This window comes from Cervus canadensis, chromosome 32 (assembly GCF_019320065.1).
Source record: "Cervus canadensis isolate Bull #8, Minnesota chromosome 32, ASM1932006v1, whole genome shotgun sequence".
NCBI lineage: Eukaryota > Metazoa > Chordata > Mammalia > Artiodactyla > Cervidae > Cervus > Cervus canadensis.
Window position 1 is genome coordinate 20,259,158 of NC_057417.1, and position 24,436 is coordinate 20,283,593.

Here is a 24,436-nt window from a genome sequence, read left to right on the forward strand (position 1 = left end):
TACAATCCTGCGCCGCTTCGTGTTTTCCCAAAGATGGCGCCCAAAGAAGTTTGCCGGCGGAGCTTGTGGCCCATCCCAAGGGCAATTATACCCCGGCCCCGCCCCTGTAGTCCCAAGAATCACGCTGAAGCAACGGGGTGAAAACTGTATTTACAAGACAAGCAGTTACACAAGGACTTAAAAAAAAAAAAGGGGGCGAGGGACAGAGGAGGGGCGCCAGCAGTCAGGAGGGGCCACAGCCCTGGCCCGCGGCAAGACCCAGGATGTTCGCCTGCAACACAGGAGGGAAGGGGAGAGCAGGTTTAGAGCCGGGCAGGGCACAAGCCAGGGGAACAAGGGGGCCCGAGCCGCGAGCTCACCTTCAGGAACGACTCCATCTGTTTCCCCGATATGCCCTCCACGCGTTCCAGGTCCTCAACCTGGCAGGACAACAGCGATGGGGAAGGGTCTAGGCCAGGTTCCCCCCACCCAACTCCATTCCAAGGCTGTCCTCCCTGGGCCATTACCTGGCTGAAGGGGCCGTGGAGCTCCCTCCAGCCCACGATGAGCTGAGCCTTCTTTTGGCCAATGCGCTGCAGGCTGCGCAGATCACGGGCTGAGCCTTCGTTCAGCAGATCTAATATTTTTTGGCGACCATGGGCCAGTAACTCTGGGCTGATCTGTAGCTCCCAGCCGTCCTCAGCCTTCTCTTCTGGCTGTGAGGCATCTAGGGACTCCAGCTATGAGGCAGGAGGTGAGTGACAGAAACAGTTTGCTGTTCGGCCCACGGCAGTGAACCGCTCTGCACTCCTCGCCAAGGATAGGCGTCTTAACAGCAGCTACCTGCCCGCCCTCCCCAGCCTGTTTCCCTCCTGTCCAGGGTCTGTTCTGACACCCTTCCCTCTGGTCACTCTGGTGTGATTCCCAATTTATCTGATTTGTGAAAGAGTAGAATAGAATTGTGATGATCAAATGAGTTAATGAATGTAAAACACAGAGCAAGCTCTTAAATCGGATCCCTCATTTCTGAAAAGGAAAGAATAAGTTCTTTCATCTCCAGGAAGGCACATAAGATAAAGTTCTCAACAAACGACTCTCAGTTGATGTCATCTCAGTTTAAAAATTGAGGTGGGTCTTTCAGTGTTATTTCTTGACTGTTTAGTTGTCTGCCTAAGTGGGCTCTGTAGTTTGTAGAGGGCAGGACCCATACACACTGTGCCTAGTAAGTAGCTACTGAGAGTGAGAGCGTTGGGAAGAAAGAAAAATAACAGGTGATGGACACCCATCCTGCTAGGTACATTCATATTACCCACATTTCATCCTAAATGCCCTGTAAGGCATTCAGAGGGTAAGCAACATGGAAGGGTTGTAAAAGCTGATAAGGGTTTGGCCAGGCCACGTAACTCTGTGGCCAGTCCTCTTCCCACTAGAGGTCTCTGCCTTTTCTCCTGGGCTCAGCTTACAAGCTACTCTCACCTTTCTCTTCCGACTTTTCTTCTTCAAGATGTGGATCTCAGCATTTGGGGATGCTGCCTGCTCCTGAACTGAAAGTAAGAATTATGAGCTGGAGTCAGAGCAGAGGCCACTTTTCAGCCCCCCTGGTAGCCATTTGGTCTTCCATTACTGATTCCTTTGTTCCCCTCCTCCAAGTTAACCTTCTCTTTTGTTTCCACAGGACCTTTCTCATACTTATATATGAACATAATCTCAGTTGGTCTTTAATGATAATCAGTCATGCGCTGGTCAGTCTACCCCACTGGACTAAATGACTGAGAGCAGTACACCCAGCTCTTACTTCATATCCACTTTCCCCCTTTCCATCACGGTGGGAGGACATGAGTGACATAAAGACAGTTGCTCCAAACATCACCTTTCTTCCAAGATCTCAGTTATCTGGGCCCTTCTGGCCCCTATAGCCAAACTTACTCAGTTGTAGAGGCATCACCACTGCCTTTTTGAGGGGCTTAGCCACTGTGACTATACGGCGAGCAAGGGGTCGGAGCATTGTGGGAGAGTAGTTCTCTTTCTCCTTGGGGTCAGCAGCCTCCTGGGCCAGCACTTTGGCTTCCAGTTCTTTTTGCTTCATCTTAAGCCTCTGTTAGAAAGGATCAGGGAGAGATATGACCCAGAACCAACTTTAGGGCAGTGGACTAGGAAAGTGAGTGTGCAGGGCTCTGAGGCTTTAGAAGAGCAGAGTGAGCACCTACAAGAGAAACTACCAGGAGACAACTGGAGCCCAGGGTAATTAAAGGTTTTCTAATGATCAGGGCTGCCCAGAGGTAGAAGGAGCTTCTTTGTGAAATACTGAAAGGAAAGGCTGTTCAAGCAGAGTCCTAACTTAATTTGATCTGGGTTTTAGCAAATGGCAGTGTCTTACACTTGTACCTGGAATTTTTTCCTCTTGTCCCCTCACCTGTGATCTCAATTATTTTTCAAAGTTCAGTTAAGGAAATTCAAGCAAAAGCTATAGAAGGGAGGGATTCCAGTGTTGGGTGAAAACTGGATGCTGGTCCAGCCTTTCTGGTCCTTCCCTATTTGAAGATCCTCCGACTACTTCTCAAGGTCAGCAAGAATCCCAGCCCCAGCCTCCCAACACTTACCTCAATTTCCAAATCCTTCTCTTCCACTGTCTTCATGAGCACCATCCGCTCTCGCTTTGGGGTGCTCAGCAAAGGGGTCCCCTGGCTCCCCTGGGAGCCCAGCAGACGGTCCAAGCTTAGAAGGCGCTCCAGCATTGCCGGATCCATGCTGCTTAGCTTCTGTAGGGGGCTGAGCACACAAAGAGGTTACTCCCCACTTACCTCTTCTCTCATCATCATCTCCAGCAGCAGGATTCCCCTCATCCTGCCTTAACTTGGTGTTTCTGTGGTTCCAGAACCCAACTGTTAACTTGCTGGCAACCCTGAACAAGTTATCCAGACACCCTAGGTGCAGTGTCTTCTTCAGGTGAATGGGGATCAATCACTACCTGCCTAGGTAAACCTCTCAAGGAGGCCAGATCAAATGAGAAGAAGCATTTCATCACCACTGAATGGCAGGTATTCATGGGATCTAAGACATCCCCCTGCCCTGAGGGGTACAGTCAAACAGTAAGAAATCATAAGGTGACAGCAAGGGCCATCCGTCTGCCTGTTCATTTGGAGGAGCAGTTGGTGCAAGATTCACAGGGGAGGTCATCTTCAGCGGGGCTCTGAAAACCACTGAAGACCTCAAATGCCAAGCCTTTCTCCTGTGGGCAGTAGGAAAAGCCTATTCAAATAGAGACCTAACTTAATCTGAACATGTTAACATTTTTTCCTTCTGTCTAGAATTTCCCCCTCACATCTGATCTCAGTTATCATTCAAAGTCAGTTTGATGCCACCTTTCTAGTGATGCCAGCTTGGCTGTGTATCTTCTTTCCTACACTATGAACTAGCTTCTCGAGGATAGAAATTGCCCTGTTCTTTATGTACAAGGGCCTCCGAGAGCAGGATCAGAAAGTACAGGTAAACACAGAAGTCATTTCTTCTTTCCTGGCTGTCGCAGAACAAAAGGATCCTCCTTCCCTATTGTGCTCTGTACTGTCAACCTCGAGTCATATACGATGTTCCCGTCTTGCTTCCTCTACTGAAATATGAGCCTGCTGAGGTTGGGGTCTGTTTGGGTCTGATGTACCCCACGTCTGAGGTTATCCAAGGTGCCTATCTGGCAGAGACCTTGCCTGTTCATGTGCTTTACAGATGTGCATGTGTATATGTTTCTCTGAGTCTGTACACACAGGAGAGGCCGCTGCTGACAAATGGTTTAAGAAGGACACGATTGAGAGATGGGGTTCTGAGTGAACACAAGTATCCAAGCGCCTTTTGCCATCCTTTCTAAAATAGTGAGTTGGTCAAAAAGTTCGGGTTTTTCTGTAAGATGCTATGAAAAAACCTGAATGAATCTTTTGGTTAACCTAATACAACTGTCCCCTGGGGCAGAATGTGCACTAATCCTTGGCCTCCTCAGGTCACCTCTGTTCAGTTGTCTTAGGACTTAAGAGAGTTGAGAAGCTTTATTGGAGCTAGGAGTAGAAAAAGGACAAAGATCAAGATGCAAGTGGTTCCTTGGAGGGCTAGGTGGCCAGACACAGAAAGCAAGACCACTGAACGGGGATGACTTGAACATGAGTGCATACTGGGCCATGAGGTGGGGCTGTCAGAACAGGAAGGGAGGTCACACACCTCCCTGGTTTAGAGAGGCCTTGTTTGGATTGAGGGTAGAAGCAGGGCAAAGTTAGGACAGCAGCTGACCCCATGGAAAGTCACAGAAAGGCTGGACGCTTGACACACAGACTGAGTCTCAATGAGACATCTTTCTTTTTATCTTCTTTGCTATGCTTTATCCTTGGGACCTGAAAGACCTGGTCCTCATTACTCCTTGAATCAGAAGTGAAAGTGCTCATCCTTGCAACATTGGTGCCAAAATGTTAGATTTTGCTGACTGACTAAAGGATTGGAAAAAAGGGGGGGGCAGGGGGTGGGGGTGGCGGCTAGGAGCTTCCTTATGACCCCTGATAGCAGCATCAAAGCTGGAGGTTGCAGTGAATTCAGTAGAGTAGGATTTTGGCTGAATCCAGTAGAAGAACAAGTTCACAACTCAAGGATACAACAGACTAAACCCACAGCCACTCTGCACCCAACCCAGACACAACAGGAAAGGGAATGTGCCAAGACCCCTCCCTCTCTGCTCACCTGAGTTTCTGGGAGGCAGAGGCTGGAGCTACTGGGAGTTTGGGACTCCTGGTTTCCTCTTCCTCAGGGCCTCTGGCTCTCTTTGCCTCTGATGGGCCTAGCAGTTCTTTCTGAGACAGTTTAACAGGTGCCAAGACTAGGGGAAGATTGGAAGGTGGGGAAAGAGGGGGCGTCAATTTCTGTGCTGATCCTTGGTGGATTCAGCAAACTCCCCAGGTGTCCAGCCTTGGCCTGTTCACTCCAGCCCACCCCAGTCCTCACCAGGAAGCTGCAGGCTCTCATTGGTAAAAGGCCGGTTGATTACTTCCTTGGACCTGGCTGCAAAGTTGAGTGCAGAGACTGTGTCCAGGTAGAAGCGTCTCTCAGGGGCAATGTTGGCAATGAGGATGCTGTGAGCTGAGCCACCCAGAGAGTCCTGAGAGACAGGGACAGGGCAGGGTGGGTAGGTAAGTAGCCTCACCTTCCCCCTGCCTGACCTCTGTTCCCCGATACCCTGGCAGGCCTGAGAGCCCCCTTTTCCAGCCCCTTTTACCCGAGATTGGAGGCCTGACCTGCAACAGGCGAGTGAGCTTGCTGTCCCGGTAGGGTACCCGAGGGAGGCCCTGGTTCAAGGCATCCACCACCTTGCCCAATACAAACAGGGAGGTGTTGATGGCACCACTCTCCTTCAGCCTCAGGCCCTTGTTGCCTGTGCGCCGGTTGTCCTCTGAGCCAGCCAAGTCAATCAGGTAGAGTTTCCCCTCCCGCTGGCGAAATGGGGCCAAGCGTTCTCGCTGATCCACCTGGGGGCAAGAGCAAGGGCCCCCATTTAGTTCACATTCCCGGGGCTCCACAGGTCCTCACCCCTATCGGGGGCGGGGGGGACCTCACCTTAACCAGGAGCACAGCATGACTGCGGGAGGAGCGCTGGTTGAGCCGGGTGGCTCCCACCGTCCGGTTTCGGCTGGCTGGCAGGAAGTGCCGCTCAAAATCAGCAAAGCTAGTGATGGGCTTCTGCGTGAGGCCCGGAATCAGGATGTTTCCTCGGCAGTCTTCTCTGATCACCAGGTCTCCCGATGAAGGTTCCAAGAGGTCTAATACCTATGTGAGCAGTGAGGGGTACGGCCAATTCTCCACTTACAGGCTGCCTATGGTTCTCATTTTCTTTGCTGGATTCTCAGAGTTGTGCCATTTGCTACCCCAACCTCTGTGTTTCCAGGTCTCCTTGCTAGATCAAAACTTCATGTTCCAGAACCAGGTCTGATTTTTACCCTTTGTTTCTTCCCTCTTCAATCAGAAAGGGGCCTTGAGGACTTCCCGGTGGTCCAGTGGCTAAGATTCCACACTCCCAGTGCACGGAGCCTGGGTTTGATCCCTGGTCAGGGAACTAGATCCCACATGGCTCAACTAAAGATCCCACATGTGCCCCAACTAAGACCCTGAGCAGCCAAATAAATATTTAAAAATGGGGCCAGGGGGCTCACCTTTTCCTGGTAGATCTCTAAGTAGGACATAGTGACAGAGAGGGCCCACGGCCGGCCCTCAGCACCCTCCTCCCTCGTGAGCTGCAGGAGGTCCATGAGAGCCCGAGGAATCACCCCAGGCTGCTCTGGGCTGCCCAGCATTGTGTGCGTCTTCCCTGGGAAAAGAGTGGAGAGAGCTGTGAGATTTTCTTCCCCGTTCCCGAGTCCCTTCTGGCCCAGGGCTGCTCTGTATCTGCCCTCCTCACCTGCCCCTGTGGGCCCATAAGCGAGCACACTGGCATTCTGCCCTTCCAACAAGTGCCTCAGGATGGGCTGCACCGATCCTGCATAGATGTCCTGCTGGGAGCTCCTCTCCCCGTAGAAAGCATCAAACCTGCAGGCAGGAAGAAAGGCAGGAATCAGTGGCAGGTTCCATTCTCAGCCAGGTCTAGAGGATAAAACTAGTCTCAGCCAGGATAAAACTAGTCTCACATTTAAGGGTCTCTATTCTTCTTCTTATACAAAGATCTAAGAAAGTGCCCATGGAACACCTGTTCTATCCCAGTCTCTGTATTGGTGTAGAAACACAGAGATGAATTTGGTATCCCTGCTCTTAGGAGTTCTGCAGTCTTGTGGCATAGACAGATACCCACACTTTGCTGCGATTCAGGAAACAAAGATGAGAAGGCACTAGGAGGAGGAACATTCTGCCTGGGGAAGGAGGATTTTTGCCAGAGAGAGAAGAGAAAGATACTCTTAAGTGTCAAAAATAGCACACAAGACGTGGTATAAAAGGGCCAGGCTTCCCAATCCTTTTTCACATCACAGAATTTCTAGAAAGTGGCGTCTGTACACAACAGAGCAAAGACCAGATGAGGCTTGACACACCCGAAGCCTACTCACTGTGCTCTGACGGAGCAGCTCTGGCTGAGGCAGGGTTAGCACTGATACACGTGCAGTGTAGCATGTGCTGGGGGAAATGAGGCTGGAAAGAAACTGAAGCCAAGTTGTCAAGGGCCTAGAACAAGGTTGGCAAACTTTTTCCATAAGAAGCCAGATAGTAAATATTTTGGGCTCTGTGGACTACATGGTTCCTTTCACAACTGCTCACCCATCACTGTAGTCAGGCAGAAAGCAGCCGCAGGTAATATGTAAATAAATGAGCATGACTGTATTCCAATAAGGCCTTAGTTTATTGCAGATCTTAGTTTGCCACCCTCTGGCTTAGAATGACAGGCCGAGGAGCCTGAACTGTAAATCTCCCAAGGAACTTTACAATAGCTGTGAGCTCTATCCCCCAAACGTGGGCGGTCTTCTCGGACACCACCCAGTCACAGCCTGGGTTGGCGAGCTGGTCTGTTTCCTCAGTCCTTCCCACCCCTCCCCAAAGGTCCGAGCTGGGCTCCCAGCTCACCTTCGCTGCTCCTTCCCCATTTTGTGCCTGCTTCCTCTCTAAGACTGTGAACAGTATCATGTATCTGATTCAGCCTCCAGCCTTTCCTGCACTATCCTCGAGAGGCCCTATTGCAGCGGGCACCCGTGAACATTACCTGAAACGAAGGTGTGGCTAACAAAGCCGCACTAAGGAAGGAAGAAGGATCCTGAGGAGGAGGTCTGAGAAATCACTTCTGGGCAAGTGATTGTGTGAGCAGGCCTAGGAGAGTGAGAACGGGAGGGAGTAGGGCCTGAACCTTACTGGTATTTGAGAGTCTCCTGGTGGTTCCTCCAGTTGGCAATCTCCAGAGAACAGCTGTCCAGGCCCCGCACACAGGGGGTGTCGTTTTCTCCAGCTGTCCCATCCACAAATGGCCGCAGTCTCACAGCTACCCTCACTCGAGCTGGAGGTGGGCGCCGGCCAGCTCCCACCTTGCTTAGCCGACAGCGACCGGCTCCTGGAAGATGATTTTTAGGCGTGAGGTATGGTGGCAGCTTTGCTGAGAGCTAAGGGTAGGAGTGGGATTCCCAGGTGGTGCTAGTGGTAAAGAACCCACCTGGCAATGTGGGAGACATAAGAGACACAGCTTCAAACCCTAGGTTGGGAAGATACCCTGAAGAAGGGCATGGCAACCCACTCCAGTATTCTTGCCTGGGAAATCCCATGGACAGAGGAGCCTGGCGGGCTGCAGTCCATAAGGCTGCAAAGAGTGGGACACGAGTGACACAACGGAGCAAACCCGAATACACAAGGCAGGAGTCTTGGAGGTGGACGCAGTTAATTGAGCTGACCCCTGAAGAATGAGTAGGGTCACTGCCAAGCAATTCAGGGAGAAGGAAAGGCGTGTGCAAAAAGTATGGAGGGGTGAAAGCACAGCCCCCATGTAGAACTGGTAAGGCAGGACTGTGTGTGTCCTGTAGGTGAGTTGAGCACAGAAGGGCAGGATGGAAGAGAAAGATGAATCAAATACATGGTCTCAGGCAGGGTGCAGTGGGGTGCTGAAGGAAAGAGATTATCTATGGCTGGAACCATAAACCAGATCATGTACTTAGCAAATATTCACATTTATGAAGCACTGGCTACGTGCCAGGCACACTTTACCTTCCATGGTGTCCCTGAAAGGTAGCATGTTAGTCCCATTTACCTGTGAAGACTAAGAGATGCCCCCGCCCGCCCATAACCTTGACAACAGAAGCAGGGAAGGAAGCCTGAAGACTGCGTCCCAGAGATACCCCTGGGAGGGTCAGGGGAATCAGCTCATCTCAGGGGAAGCTCTTTCCACCATGGCCGTGCTGGGTGTGTCCGCAAGTTTGGCCTCAGTTCCTATCCTGCTCAGTAGGTAGGTATAAGGGGGTGTAGACTGTAATGTGTATATAAATAACCTAGAGGATCTAAAAATTCTGCATTTCTAGCAGCTTCTAGGTAATGCTTATGCTGCGGTGGGACACTGAATTGTCAAGGTGTGGCAGATCAGGACCTAGGGGATTCTTCTAGGATTAAGGAAGTGGACATTTGCCCCCATCTAAAAACCAGTCACTGAACTCCCTGACCTTTCTGTGCCTCTGTTCTTACCTGGAGTTTCTTATATATATAAATTTGTACATACACACATGTGCCCCCCTGCACAAACTGTTAAGTGATGGTTTTCTCTCTGTGGAGGGTCATGTGGGTTTATTTTCTATGTTACCCAGTTCTGTAATGGTGTAATGTTTGCATTAAAAAATAACAGGAAAAAAAAAAAAAATAACAACAGGACTTCTCTGGTGGTCCAGTGGTTAAGTGCTTCCATTACAGAAGGTGTGAGCTCAGTCCCTGGTCAGGGAACTAAGATTCCGCATGCCAAGCGGTGTGGTCAAAAAATTAAAAAAAAAAAAAAAAAAAAAAAAAGACACTGTGGACAACTTTGGAAAGGATAAAGTCAAGAGGCAGCCTCCAGTCCCTCAGCTTGCAAAGGCACTAACATGCAGTCCTTCTCTGTGGTAAGTTTTCTGTTTAGTTTGCTTCTTATAATTAAATCTAAGTCATTTGGCAGTGGGGGGGGGGGGGTGGCAGGCAGTTATTTTTATCATCAAAAAACACAATTAAGATAAAACTGGAAAAAAAAAAAAAAGGCCTTTCTTTATGTGAGCTGACAAAAATCTATGAGGTAGGTATTTCTGTATTTTAGATACCATACTATAGCTCATAGCTAACAACAAAATTCAAACCTAGATTTCATCTTCAAAAATCTGCTTTTAATGAGGATGTCGTATTGCCTCCCTGTCACATACCAATTGGGAAAGTTCTTGGTAGTTCTGACTCTCCATTTTTGCTGGTGGTGGCAGCTGGTTGCTGGGAACCACAGACCTCATATAAGGTAGCAGGCTGGTATCTGTGACCAACATAGAAGCAGCAGGACAAAAAGGTGGACAGGCTACCCCAGGAAGAATCTTTCATGTAAGTAAGATATACCCAAAAGCAGATGGCCTGTTCCAAAAACTGGGCCTCCGTTCCTTCATCTGACAAATGAAGCTAGCAACCACATTTCTCACTTTAAAGTTTACAAAGCACTTGGGCATCTAGTTTTTATTCGACCCTCATGGCAGTCCTGAAAGTCAGAAGGAAGCAGACACATGCAGATGATAAAACTAAGACTGCGAGGAGGTCAATGACTTCTCAAAAATGTCTGCAGGAACCTCCCCTTGCCTGTCTTTCCCAGGGTTTTTTCAGTGAGAACAGAGACGTACATACAGAAGCACTTAAAGAAGCTCAGTGAGCAGTACAAGGGGCAGGGGAAGTCTGTGGTGATGTAGAAAGAGTATAGACTCGGGCTAGACAGAGCTGGATTTCAATTCCAGCTCTAACACTTATCAGCTTGTGACCTTGGGCAAGTGACTTAACATCCATGAGCCCCAGTTTTTTTTGTCTATAAAATAGGGTGAGGAGGGCCTTGGAAGATCTTAATGAGGATTAAAAGAAGTAACATATAAAATGTCAACAGAGTAACTAGTACATGGTAAGTAGGTTGGTAACAATTCTAGTTAAGATGGCCTAGGTTCAAATCCTAACTCTGCCACTTACAACTAAATAACCTGGAGAAATGATTTTCCATTCCTATGCCTCAATTTCCACAACCTGTCAAAATGGGGATAAATAAAAATACTTGTTGGGTTCTTATGGCAGTGAGTAAGGTCATTCACATAAAAGTGCTTAGAACAGCAATAGCATTGGTGTGTGTGTGTATAGGCTCAGTTATGTTGGATTCTTTATGACCCCATGGACTGTATGTAGCCTGCTAGGCTCCTCTGTCCATGGAATTTTCCAGGCAAGAATACTGAAGTGGGTTGCCATTTCCTAGTCCAGGGGATCTTCCTGACCCAGGGATCAAACCTGTGTCTCTTGTGTCTCCTGCCAATTGGCCGGCGGATTGTTTACCACTGCGCCACCTGGGAAGCACAACAGCACTGGTACATGATAAAAACCCAGTAAGCATCTTGTTATACATTCATCCATTTTCCAAATGAGGAAATGGCAGTATAGAGAGGTTAGCTAGCCTGCCCATAGTCAATAGCTAGCTAGTGACAGAGCTTCAGATGAAGGTCTAACTCTAAAGTGCATTATGTGATTCCTGGGCCTTCTTAGACCCTACATCCCCACGGGCCTCAGAGCCGGAGACAAGTTCCATCTACTAGCTGTGTGACCTTGGGAAGGCTTCTTTTTCAACCTCTTCAAACCTCAGTTTCTTCTTATAAAAATAACTGTATCTACCTCGTAGGATTGTGAGGAGCCAGAGAAATAATGTACATACAGTGTTTTAACACAGTGCCAGCAGTAAGTACTCAGCAGATATCAGCTATTGTTTTAACTACACATTTCTCTTGCTACTCCCCTCAAGGCAACAACTCACTCCTGCCCTCATCATTCAGCAGGGTCACCAGTGACCTCTTCACTGCTAGAGCCCACAGCCTGGTTCAGTTCCCATCCTGTTTGACTTCCCTGCAGTATTTAACACCCCGGATCTGCTTTCCTTTGGAAAATACACTTTTCCCTTGTTTTCCCTGCCACCCACCAGCTGTCTAGTCACTCCTCAGTTTCTTCCAGTCTTAGATGTTTTTCCTAAGCTCCTTCTATCCTCTTTCTAGATCAGAGTTGCTCAATTCCTGCACTATTGATATTGTGGGCTGGATAATTCTTGGGGGTGGGGCTCTCCTGTGCACTGTAGGAAATTTAGCACATACCCCACCACTATCACCACTGCAACAACCAAAAATGTCTCCAGACATTACAAGTGTCCCCATGGGGAACACAATTGCCCCCAGTTGAGAACACCATTACTGACTGACTAATTTCACTGGCATGGTCACCTGTGCTCCTGACTTCAATTACCACCTCAAGGCTGATGACTCCTAATTGACACCTCCACACCAGAGTGCTCTCTGCTGCCTTGACACCTCCTCTTACATGGTATTTCAAACTCCACTCGTCTTAAACTGAATCCTTCCCCATCCCTCTGCAACCCCAATATCCTTCTACACTCTCTAACGTAAATAAATGGAACCAACCCCAAAGATCAGACAGGCTTTCTTAACTGCATCTTCTCTCTCATTTCTCACACCAGTTCTTTATTAACATATGCTAATTCTACCTTTTTAAAATAAGTCCACTTCTCTCCTTTCCTACTGGGCAGTCTTTGCCAAGGTTGTCTTCATTTCAAGAGCCTCCCCGATGGTCTCCTTGCCTCCAGTCTCATTCCCTTCGGATCATTCTCCCTCTGCTTCCTCCCCAGCTTCTCCATCACACTCTACCGTAGCTGTACATTTGTCTCTTTTTCATCTAACTGTGAATTCAGTGAAAACAAGTCTTACTTGGCTTGCCTTTATATTCCCAACATCCAGCACAGAGTAGGCTCTCGGGGGGTATTTGCTGAACAAATTAAGATCTGTCAAATGAATAACATAAATTGTGGCCACTGCCAGTCTTCCTCCAAAGCTCAGAGTCCAGGGGAAGATGGAAAGAGAGGCACACTCACACAACTGCCAATGGTAGAAGAGTCTATTTCACCATAAAAGCCACTTTGAAAAAAAAAGAATAATTTTTTTAAAAAGTCACTTTGAGGTTGGGCAAAGTTAGCACTTCTAATTATTTTTAATTTTCCCCCTCCCACAATTCCCAAGCTTCATTCAACTTAAGTCTTCTTTTATTGATAAGGAAATTGAGCCAAAGAGAGCATCTTTGGCCTCTCTTTACAACATGAATAAGAAATAGATCAATTAGTGTCCTTTTCGTTCCAACAAAGCTTAGCAAACTTCTATCCAACCTTTGAAACCCACCTCAAATATCACTCCCTTAATGAAGTCTTCCTAGAATACCCAAGAGTTTATTTCAGATTCTGTGTTCCCTATAGCAGTTTATACATACCTCTCAATGCTTTTCATGTTATAGATTTTTATGACTATCTACTGAAACAGACTAAAGGTCCTCTAAAGGAAGGGACAATATTCATTCAAGCATTTTTATGATATCTACAATGTACCAGACACAGTGGGTCTTGGAAGGCTGAGGGTAGGTTGTGCTCAGACGGCAGGAATATCATGTGCTTGGGCAAAATGGTTAAAAGCAGAGATTCTAGAATCAGATTTGCTGAGTACGAATTCAGACTCCACTATTTAACTCCACTATTAACACTATTTAACTCCACACTGGTTGTGTTAACTTTGAGCAAGCTTTTTAACCTATCTATGGTTCTTTGGTTTCTTCATCTGTAAAACAGGAACAATAGTAAACTACCTCATAGCAGCATGTAGAGATTAAATGATTTATCACCATAAAGTACTTACAACTGTGCCTCACCCCTAGCAAGGGCTCAACATGTGCTTGACATCCTATTAAATAGGTTTGTTTCCAAACAGGGCCCGACAAACAGTAAGGTCTCAGATAAATTCTATGGTGACCATTATAATCACTGACCAGAATTCAGTGTAGAGGAAGACTGTAGAGCAAGATTCTGAATGTCCTAGTAACCTTTCCAAACTTAAAACAGTTCTGACTTGCAGGGCTATAAGAAAAGGAAACAGTCCTTATTTCCCTTTTCTGTGATAACAGCACATCTTATGCTGTCAACTCTCACCCTGCTGCAGACCGTCTGAACCTCTTACCTCTCTCAGGGATCTCCCTGCACCCAAACAACACGTCATACAGGAACTCTTCCCCCCAAACGTGTATCTAGATCCCTTTTGTCCCTATGGTTAGAGTATAAAGTTGGCTACTTTTCGCTCGCTTACTCTTGTAATCTTCCGAGATGGGTCACTGTCCCCATTTTATTAACACGGAAAACTGAAGTTCACAAGGGAAAAGTGAGCTGGGGTCAAAAATGCGCCAGAACTAGGTCTCAACCCGGGTCTACAGACCGACACCGAGAACAGGAAGCAGAACTGCGACTCCCACCCACACTCCCAGCTTTCTCCTCCCCTCCCCCACGCCATTCCGCGGTCTCCGGAACAACTCACGGAGCCCAGACTGGACTCCGACCCATCACCCCGCAAGACTCCACGCTGCAGCAGCCGCCCTGCCCGAGTCGGGCTAGCTTACCCGAGACCGCCGCCGCCATCTCGCGTCGCCTCCGCGCCGGGACCCCGGCGTCCATCCCACTCCCTCCCTGGGCCCGCCTCTCTATTCGAATTTCCCGCTGCCCCGCCCTCTCCACTGGGTTCCACCAATCACGGCTACTCGTGGCCGGAAGCTCCTGCATGTGTCTACCATTATCCCGCCCTCTAGGGCTCGCCTCCTGGTCCTTCAAGAAAAAGTTTCCCCTGGCGGAGAACGCATGCGCGCACGTCGGCTACTTAGCCGTTGACGTCGGGTCGGCGCTCCCGCCCAAACTCCGCCGCCCTAGGCTTTCGCGACAGTGGCCGTCTGGGCCACTAGTGAGCGCTGCGGCGCACTGGGCTCCCGATACCTTCTGGGTTTCGAGGGGTAGGTTTGCATTAAGTGTAGACTTTTCGCTTCATCCCCCCGCCCCGCCCCCCATATAGCTACGAATCGTGGTATGAATTGAGCAAAGGGTGATCGAAGGCACTTGACTGAATACAACTTTCGCTATTTTAGTGGCAGAATAAAAGCACGTTACAGGAATAAAGATGTTGCACGGGAAGGGGATTATTCTAAAGGACTGGCAGTGATCTCCAGCTTTACAGGTTCTTGCCTCAGAAGTTGTTTCTCGCCTTTGTGGGGTGGGAATCGTTTTGTGGATTTGGGCACTTTGCCATCAGGGCCAGTCAGCGGTCTAGTCACTGATTTAGGTCAGGACGACGCTGTCTAGATTGTGGATAATCACATTGCACTCACTTCTTGCTGACCCCAAAGCCACTCTGAGGTGTAGAGGCCAGGTGATGTACGTCCTCTTACGTCTTATTTCTGAGCCGAGGAGACCAACTCGGATGTTCTTTACTTTGTAACTCAGCACTCAGCATGTCCCTGGTCCGTCTCAGGCATGGTCCGTCTCTTACTTAGTGACTTAAATCTTGGTCAACTTGACCCTTGCTCCCATGTCCTATGGGTCTAGCCAGGTAAATAGTTCCCTAGCCCTTGTGGAACCTTAACCATCTTTGAGCTCCTGGTAGGGCCATGGTTTAGACATTATGTCCAACATATCAGAAAACAAATACAACACCAGTGGTTCTCAAATTTTTTGGCCTTGGAATGCTTTTGAATTCTTAAAAATTAAGGCTCCAAAGATCTTCTGTTTGTATGGGGTTTATCCATATTTAATGGGTTAGAAATGAATACAAGTTTGAAGCATGTATTAATACACTTTAAAAAATTACAGAAACAAATCCGTAGAGACAGAACGTTGATTAGTGGTTGGCAGGGAATGGTAAGGAATTGATGAACTGGGACTGTTGCTAATAGATTGAAATTTCTTTCAGGGGTGACGGAAATGTTCTGGAATTAGACAGTGGTGATAGATGCACAACACAGTGAATGTACTAAAAACCACCAAAATGTACACTTAGAAATGATAAATTTTATGTTATATGAATTATGTCTCCATTTAAAAATTGCCCAAAAATGCAATAAGAAACTCTTTACATGTAACATAGATAAAATTTTAATTTTTAAAATGACTATTTTCCAAAGCAAAGAAAAAAGAAGAGTGACATTGTTTTACCTTTTTACAAACGTAATGTCTGGTTTGAACTTCCCAGGTGATTCCATGATAAAGAATCCACCTGCCAATGCAGGAGACTCAGGAGTCTCAGGTTCTATCTCTGGGTGGGAAAGATCCCCTGGAGTAGGAAATGGCAACCTTCTCCAGTATTCTTGCCTAGAAAATCCCATGGACAGAGGATTCTGGTTGGTTACAGTCCATGGGGTTGCAAACAGTTGGACACAACTGAGCTTGCATGCCCACTGTCTGGTTTAAGATGAAATAGCAGGATTCTTATATGTGCTTCTGTAGTCAGTCTGTTGTAATATCACACATCATATAACCTCTTGAAAACTCGACAGTATACTCAAGAAAGAATTTAAGTGAAAAGTCAAATGGTATTTCAGTTTTTTAATGAAAATAGTTTTGGCCTTGCAGACCCCTAACAGTGTCTCAGGGATCTCCAGAATTTCCTATACCACACTTCAAGAACCATTAGAGGATTGGCATTTTGGTCTTCCCTGCACTCTACAGAGGACTGTTTGGGCTTCGCTAGTGGTGTAAGTAGGAAATAGATTTTAAGGGACTAGATCTGATAGACAGCCTGATGAACTATGGACCGAGGTTCGTGACATTGTACAGGAGACAGGGATCAAGACCATCCCCAAGGAAAAGAAAGGCAAAAAGGCAAAATGGTTGTCTGAGGACTCCTTACAAATAGCTGTGAAAAGAAGAAAAGCGAAAAGCAAAGGAGAAAAGGAAAGATATTCCCATTTGAATGCAGAGTTCCAAAGAATAGCCAGGAGAGATAAGAAAGCCTTCCTCAGTGATCAATGCAAAGAAATAGAAGAAAACAACAGAATGGGAAAGACTAGAGATCTCTTCAAGAAAATTAGAGATATCAAGGGAACATTTCAGGCAAAAATGGGTTCGATAAAGGACAGAAATGGTATGGACCTACCAGAAGCAGAAGATATTAAGAAGAGGTGGCAAGAATACACAGAAGAACTGTACAAAAAAGATCTTCACGACCCAGATAATCACAAGGGTGTGATCACTGACCTAGAGCCAGAAATCCTGGAATGTGAAGTCAAGTGGGCCTTAGAAAGCATCACTACGAACAAAGCTAGTGGATGTGATGGAATTCCAGTTGAGCTATTTCAAATCCTGAAAGATGATGCTGTTAAAGTGCCGCATTCAATATGCCAGCAAATTTGGAAAACTCAGCAGTGTCCACAGGACTGGAAAAGGTCAGTTTTCATTCCAATCCCTAAGAAAGGCAATGCCAAAGAATGCTCAAACTACCGCACAATTGCACTCATCTCACACGCTAGTAAAGTAATGCTCAAAATTCTCCAAGCCAGGCTTCAGCAATACATGAACCGAGAACTTCTAGATGTTCAAGCTGGTTTTAGAAAAGGCTGAGGAACCAGAGATCAAATTGCCAATATCCACTGGATCATCGAAAAAGCAAGAGAGTTCCAGAAAAACATCTATTTCTGCTTTATTGACTATGTGAAAGCTTTCGACTGTGTGGATCACAATAAACTGGAAAATTCTGAAAGAGATGGGAATACCAGACCACCTGACCTGCCTCTTGAGAAACCTGTATGCAGGTCAGGAAGCAACAGTTAGAACTGGACATGGAACAACAGACTGGTTTCAAATAGGAAAAGGAGTACTTCAAGGCTGTATATTGTCACCCTGCTTATTTAACTTATATACAGAGTACATCATGAGAAACGCTGGGCTGGAGGAAGCACAAGCTGGAATCAAGATTGCTGGGAGAAATATCAATAACCTCAGATATGCAGATGACACCACCCTTATGGCAGAAAGTGAAGAGGAACTAAAAAGCCTCTTGATGAAAGTGAAAGAGGAGAGTGAAAAGTTGACTTAAAGCTTAACATTCAGAAAACTAAGATCATGGCATCTGGTCCATCACTCATGGGAAATAGATGGGGAGACAGTGGAAACAGTGTCAGACTTCATTTTTTGGGGCTCCAAAATCACTGCAGATGGTGACTGCAGCCATGAAATTAAAAGACGCTTACTCCTTGGAAGGAAAGTTATGACCAACCTAGATAGCATATTAAAAAGCAGAGACATTACTTTGCCAACAAAGGTCCGTCTGGTCAAGGCTCTGGTTTTTCCAGTGGTCATGTAAGGATGTGAGAGTTGGACTATAAAGAAAGCTGAGCATGGAAGAATTGATGCTTTTGAACTGTGGTGTTGGAGAAGACTCTTGAGAGTCCCTTGGACTGCAAGGAGATCCAACCAGTCCATCCTAAGGAGATCAGTCCTGGGTGTTCATTGGAAGGACTGATGCTGAAGCTGAAACTCCAATACTTTGGCCACCTGATGCGAAGAGTTGACTCATTGGAAAAGACCCTGATGCTGGGAGGGATTGGGGGCAGGAGGAGAAGGGGGAGACAGAGGATGGGATGGCTGGATGGCATCACCGACTCGATGGACATGAGTTTGAGTAAACTCCGGGAGTTGGTGATGGACAGGGAGGCCTGGCGTGCTGCGATTCATGGGGTCGCAAAGAGTCGGACACGACTGAGCGAGTGAACTGAACTGAAGTGGTGCAGACAGTAAAGAATCTGCCTCCAATGCAAGAGACTTGGGTTGATCGCTGGGTTGGGAAGATCTCAAAGATCCCCTGGAGAAGGGAATGACTACCCACTCCAGTATTCTTGCTTGGAGAATTTCATGGATGGAGGAACCTGAAGGGCTACAGTCCATGGGGGTCACAAAGAGTCCGACATGACTGAGCAACTAACACTTTTATTCAGGTTTTCACATCTCTGGTCAGTTCCCAGGTATATGGTAAGATACCTGCCAGAAATAGTGAAAAGAGCATAGCTCAGGGAGTCAGGACTTCTAAGATCAAAACAATTGCTTAGGTACAGGGCTTTGTTGCCAGGCACCTGGGGTCAAGATATTTAACCTCTTTGTGCCTTAATTTCCTTAGCTCTTGAAAGGGAATGATGGTTGGATCTACTTCCTAGGCATGTGCATCTGCCTGGTAGCAATTCCAATTGTTAAACACCTGATATTCCAGGAGAAACAATAATTAAAAAAAAAAAACAAAAAAACACTTCCAAACTATATCCTTAAGTAGCAAAGGAGAGCAAAGTTGGATATAAGAGCTGACACCAGGGACTTCCCTGGTGGTGCAGTGGCTAAGGTTCTGTGCTCCCACTGCAGGGAGCCCAGGTTCAATCCCTGGTCAGGGAACTAGATCCTACATGCCACAGCTAAGAGTCCAAATGCTGCAGCTAAAGATCCTGCATGCCTCAACAAAGATCAAAGATCTTGCATACTACAACTAAGAGCTGACACAGCCAAATAAATAAAGAAAATAAACATTAGAAAGTAAACTTTAAAAAAAAAACTCAATGAGTCCAAAAGCTATTTAGTTTTTCTTTTGTATTCCCCATCTCAGAGAATATCCTTCTTCCCAGTTGTCCAAGCTACTGATGTGGTCATTCTCCTAGATTCTCTTTCACTCACCCTCTTGCATTTACTTATCAATTCTTCTGAGCCCTCAAATCTCTCAAATTCTTCCCCCTCAAATCTCTCAAAGTCTTCCCTTTTCTCTCTCATGTTATTGCCTTTGTACAGACATTATCATTTATGATCTAGAACTAGTCTCTTAACTATTTTATCTCATCCTGCTTTATCTTTAGTCCATTTCCCCCAATTTACACCAGAAAAATGATGTACAGCATATCAATCTGATGGGCAAAATTTGGTCCAATGCCATCCCATAATCCATAAAGTTTAAATAGTTCAGTATTATGTTCATGGTTCCTGCCTTTCTATGAAGCTTCATCTTTTGCCCAGTTGTGCTTTGCATTTTGCCTGTACTGAACCACTTGTAGTTCTCATATCTTCATATTTCTACATAAGCCAGACTCAGTACTGTTCCTCCACAGACACACACACACAGACTGCCCTGACCTTCCAGAGAAAGTTAACCCTCCTTTTGGCTCTCTTAGCATATTATGAAAAACACCTTTGTTATGGCACCAAACCAACAGTTTAACTAGAGGAAAAGAACCAGATCTTCAGTACTGCTTGTATTCCTACCCTTTAGCAGGGACTATTTGGTAAATGTGTGATTAGCTTAATTCAGCAATCTTAAAACTCAAGTTTTTAAGTAAGGGGACATTTTCCTTAATCATAATCTCCTGCCAAAACCTAATAAGGACTAGATAAAAGCCAGGAATCCCTCCCCTCAATTCCCTTCTGCCATGGCTGCCCCTTTGGTGCCAGTCCCCTAACTGGGTGCAAAAAACAAAAAAACAGGCTTTCCTAAAGTTGACCAAATATCTGATCTGTCAAAAAGCTGTCAGATTCAGCCATAAGAAGGACTAAAGTACTGATATATGCTCTAACATGGGTGAAACTTGAAAACACTACGTTAAATGGCAGAAGCTAGACATAAAAGGCCACGTTGTTGTATAATTTGATCTGTGTGAAATATCTGGAAAATGTCTGGAATAAGCAAACCCATAGAGACAAAAAAAGAGATGAGGGTTACTAGGGGCTAGGGGAGAGGAGAATGGAGAGTGACTGCTTCATGGGGACAGGGTTTCTTTTTGAGGTGGTGAAAGTATTCTGGGATTAGAGAGTGATGATGGTTCCACAATCTGTGAATACACTAAATACCTCTGAATGGCATACTTTAAAGGGGGGAATTTTGGACTTCCCTGGTGGTCCCCTGGCTAAGAATCCACCTGCCAATGTAGAGGACATGGTTTGATCCCCGCTCAAGGAGGATTTCACATGCCACAGGGCAACTAAGCCCATGCGCCACAACTACTGAAGTCCATGCGCTCTAGAGCCAGGGCTCTGTAACAAGAAAAGCTACCATGATGAGAAGTCCATGAAGAACAAGGAAGACCTAGCCAAAAAATAAATAAAATAATTTTTAAAGGGTGAATTTTATGGGTCTTCCCTGGCCAGTCAGTGATTAAGACTTGGTGCTTCCAATGCAGGGGGTGTGGGTTCCATCCCAGGTTGGAGAACCATGCGAATCATCCCACATGACATGGGGGCACAGTCAAAAAGTGGGGTGAGCCTGGTGCACTGGGAAGACCCAGAGGAATCGGGTGGAGAGGGAGGTGGGAGGGGGGATCGGGATGGGGAATACATGTAACTCCATGGCTGATTCATGTCAATGTATGACAAAACCCATTGCAATGTTGTGAAATGGTTGGCCTCCAACTAATAAAAATAAATGAAAAAAAAAAGTGGGGTGAAGTTTATCTTATGTGATTTATATATCAATAAAAATATAGTTGCACAATATTCCATTCCATGGACTTGAGAGAAATAAAAGCATTTTTATAAAAAACAGACTAGTCATGAGTTTGTATCATACTAATATTTCTTTGTAAAATTACATATACATGACTGTTATTTTTGTCTAATTGGGAAAAAATGTGACCGAAATTCCCTGGGATGTGAATAAACCTATTGGGAGCAATGAGTAATCACCACCACGAGCACAAATAAACAAACAAAAAACTGTCAGAAATTTGGGACCGGGAACTAGAATTTCCAAAGCAACAATATACCCTTAAATCCTTGCTGAATCTGTCCAGTCCCCCTAACGCTTCCCCTGAACTCTAAGCAACCCCTTCAGTTCATGGAAACATGATGGAAAATCTCCACCCCCACTCCACCTCCTGGAATGCCCCTTTGTTTTGAGGGTAAAATTGGCAGAGTGGGCTTCCCTGGTGGCTCAGTGGTAAAGAATCCACCTGCCAATGCAGGAGATGCAGGTTTGATCCCTGAGTTGGGAAGATCCTCTGGAGAAGGAAATGGCAATCCACTCCAGTATTCTTGTCTGGGAAGTCCCATGAACAGAGGAGCCTGGCGAGCTACAGTCCATGGGGTCATAAAGAGTTGGATACAACTGAGTGACTAGACAGCAACAACAGTTGGCACTGTAGAGCTGTTGAGGTGGTGGCTTCCGGAGGGAAGGACTGAGGTCTGAGAGAGCTGAGCATGGACCCCAGGACTTAGTGTAAAGACGGGAACTAGGATGGGGTAAATAGGCTCAACTTTGGGAGTCAGGTGGGTCCTGGGGAAGAACAAAGGATGCTGAACCAGGCACCTGTGAATCATGAGTGGGTTGAGGTCAGGAGAGTGAGGCGACAGCCTGTTTGTTGGTGGAGAGGCACTGTCTCAGGAAGACAAAGGAGGAAAAGGCTAGAGAGTGAAACACCTGGAGTTTGGTGATAAGCCATGACTTGGCCTTACCTTCAGCCTCCAGTTGGGTAAACACTTGAAAAAAAGAATCAGTTCAGGCCAGAATCTTATCTCCTCTATGTTTCTAAAAGTTATCTCAACTGAAAATACTTTGGTAAAATTTACTTAGTTATTTGGGCTGTGCTGGGTCTTTGTTGCCACACTCTGACTTTCTCTAGTTGTGGCGAGCCCTGGCTGCTCTCCTGTTGCGGTGCATGGGCTCCTGGGCTTCACTGGTTGTGGCGAATGGGTTTAGCTGTTCCTCGACATGTGGGATCTTCCCAGACCAGGCATCGAACCAGTGTCTCTTGCACTGGCAGGCAGACTCTTAACCACTGGACCACTAGGGAAGACCTTATCTCCTCTTGATAAATTATGAAGAAAAGCTCAGGATTCTTTCACCTCTCTCTCTCATCCTCCCACTCTTCCCCAGACTAACACACAACAAGTAGCCAGAAATGAGATTCGCACATTCCTACCCAGAGTCAAGAGGTATATCCCACTAGCTGTAGTCATGCCCTTTTATTGTTTGTTGGTTTTTTTTTTTAATTGAGACATGTGGATGGTGGTTAGTGGTGAGTGGGTTCCCAGGTCCCCATTGCAGGGTCAGCAGCTCTCGTAATCAGAGGGGTAGAAGTCCCAGTGGAAGCCGATGGCATCAATGAGGGAGCCAGCTCGGCCACTGAAGAATCGTAGCACGGTGTTGGGGTACAGGGGGGCAGCATTGAAACTTGTGCCTTTGTCTTTCCCGAAAGACAGGAAACGGTACTTGTCGGTCACAAAGACCAGCTTTCTCAGGTAGGTCTTGTACTTTCCTGACACCTGGACGATGGACTCCCCAGGGTAGAGAAAGATCTCGTCCAGGTCTCCCGAGGTGCCACCCACATAGTCGCTCCACACCGTGCCGTAGCGCACCTGGAGACTAGGGGCAGAGTGAGGAGGGAAGGAAGGCAGACACTGAGTAAGGTGATCAGAATTCAGGAGCTGTTGGCCTACAACTGAGACCTTCAGACTAGTGACGGAGATGACAGCCCCGAAGAGTGTGAGGGTTGGATGAGCCCTGGAAGGTCATACACGGAACTTCAGCTCCTCATCTTGCTGATGAACAGGCTCACAGAGGGAAAACAGCTTGCACAGAATCACCCAGACAGTAAAAATCAGAGCTTGCCTTTAAAGTCTACATTCCCATTGGGCCCCCACCCACTACTTGAAAGAAGAAAAGGGATTTTTTTTTTTCCCCAAAACATCTGAAAGGCCCCCATAAGGGGAGAGACTTGTTCGTGCTGTGCCAGGCTCCAGTGTCAGAAGGACACATGTTTGGGGAGAGGCATCAAGCTAGAGACAGAGGATGCCAGGCAGGATTTAAACCTCTGGTGGGGGTAAACTAGACAATGCCCAAGTCCTTCAGAGCTTAGGTTATATGATTTACTTAAGATCACACATGTGGGAGTCTTAGGGGTTTCGGCAGCACAGGTCTCAAATCCAAGTCATCTAATAACTTTCCTGTATCATGTTGTCCCTGTGACTTGCTGATGTGACCCAAAGTGACTGAGACCTTCCTAACTTAGTAAGACCCTAGAAGGCCGCCAAAGTACAGAATCTCAAAGACGCTTACCCTACGATGTAGTAACTGCTGACTCGGAGGCGAATGGCGGTGATGGGGCCATCCAGCTGGTTTCCAGACTGGGAGAATCGTTCTCCTCCCCCACCTCCATATTCTCCACTGTAGGAGGAGTCCCTGGGCTGAACTGGAGGGAAAGGAGGTGGGGGGAGAAATCCCCTGAGAGCTCAGTTTCTCCCCATCACCCCTCTTCCTCCCACAACTCGGTTCCCACCACCCCAAGTCAGCCTCTGAAAGCCTTGGCTGCCAGCAGTGCAGGCGGCTGTCTTCCCCTGATCTAGTCCTGGGCTTCAGGCTTCTCACTCACTCTCTGTGGCAGAGGCTGAGGCACAAAGAAGGGCGAGAAAAGCAATGGTCAACATCCTGAGGCTGGAGTGAGAAGAAAGGAGAAAGTGAATGGTTGCCCGTATCCCCTCGGAGGTCATTTACCCCTGGTAAGGCACCCCTGACCTCCAACTGAGTCTCAGGGTTCTTGGTCCTTCAATTCAGACCTCATCCACTGAGTCTTGGGCTTCGAAAGAACTGTCCATAGTCTCTAGTCCTGTTCATCACAGATACTATCTTATGTGTCCTTAATCCCTCTCCCTCTCCCATGTCTGGCTACAATCAAACCTCCTCTTCCCTTCCAAGCCAGATCAATCCTGACTTTCTATCTGGACTAAGCTGTGTCAACCCCTGTTCCCTCCTAGCACAAAGCAGGAAAGGAATTTTCTAAAGAAGTGAGGGACTTCCCTGCTGGTTCAGTGGTTAGGACTCTGCACTTCCACTGCAGGGAGAACAGGTTCCAACCCTGGTTGGGGAACTAAGACTTACAAACCAAATGGCAAAGCCAAAAAAAAAAAAAAGCGGAGGAC

At 47.0% G+C, this 24,436-nt stretch overlaps 2 protein-coding genes across 2 annotated transcripts; both read right to left on the reverse strand.

The window, feature by feature from the left end:
- Nucleotides 1-131: 131 nt before the first annotated feature.
- Nucleotides 132-14,225, reverse strand: KIF22 (kinesin family member 22). The gene is made up of 14 exons (XM_043455155.1): nucleotides 14,137-14,225; nucleotides 7,831-8,026; nucleotides 6,401-6,528; nucleotides 6,156-6,310; nucleotides 5,563-5,772; nucleotides 5,244-5,474; nucleotides 4,954-5,107; nucleotides 4,693-4,828; nucleotides 2,580-2,748; nucleotides 1,906-2,074; nucleotides 1,456-1,523; nucleotides 507-719; nucleotides 360-419; nucleotides 132-271 (listed from the first exon to the last, which is right to left on the reverse strand). The coding sequence occupies exons 1-14, from the start codon at nucleotides 14,189-14,191 to the stop codon at nucleotides 224-226; spliced, it is 1,992 nt and encodes a 663-aa protein (XP_043311090.1). The 5' UTR covers nucleotides 14,192-14,225; the 3' UTR covers nucleotides 132-223.
- An 8,336-nt stretch (nucleotides 14,226-22,561) lies between these two features.
- On the reverse strand, nucleotides 22,562-23,947 carry ZG16 (zymogen granule protein 16). Its single transcript, XM_043454920.1, has 3 exons — nucleotides 23,890-23,947; nucleotides 23,577-23,709; nucleotides 22,562-22,883 (listed from the first exon to the last, which is right to left on the reverse strand). Exons 1-3 carry the CDS (start codon nucleotides 23,942-23,944, stop codon nucleotides 22,568-22,570), a joined length of 504 nt encoding a protein of 167 aa, XP_043310855.1. The 5' UTR covers nucleotides 23,945-23,947; the 3' UTR covers nucleotides 22,562-22,567.
- Between the last annotated feature and the right edge of the window lie 489 nt (nucleotides 23,948-24,436).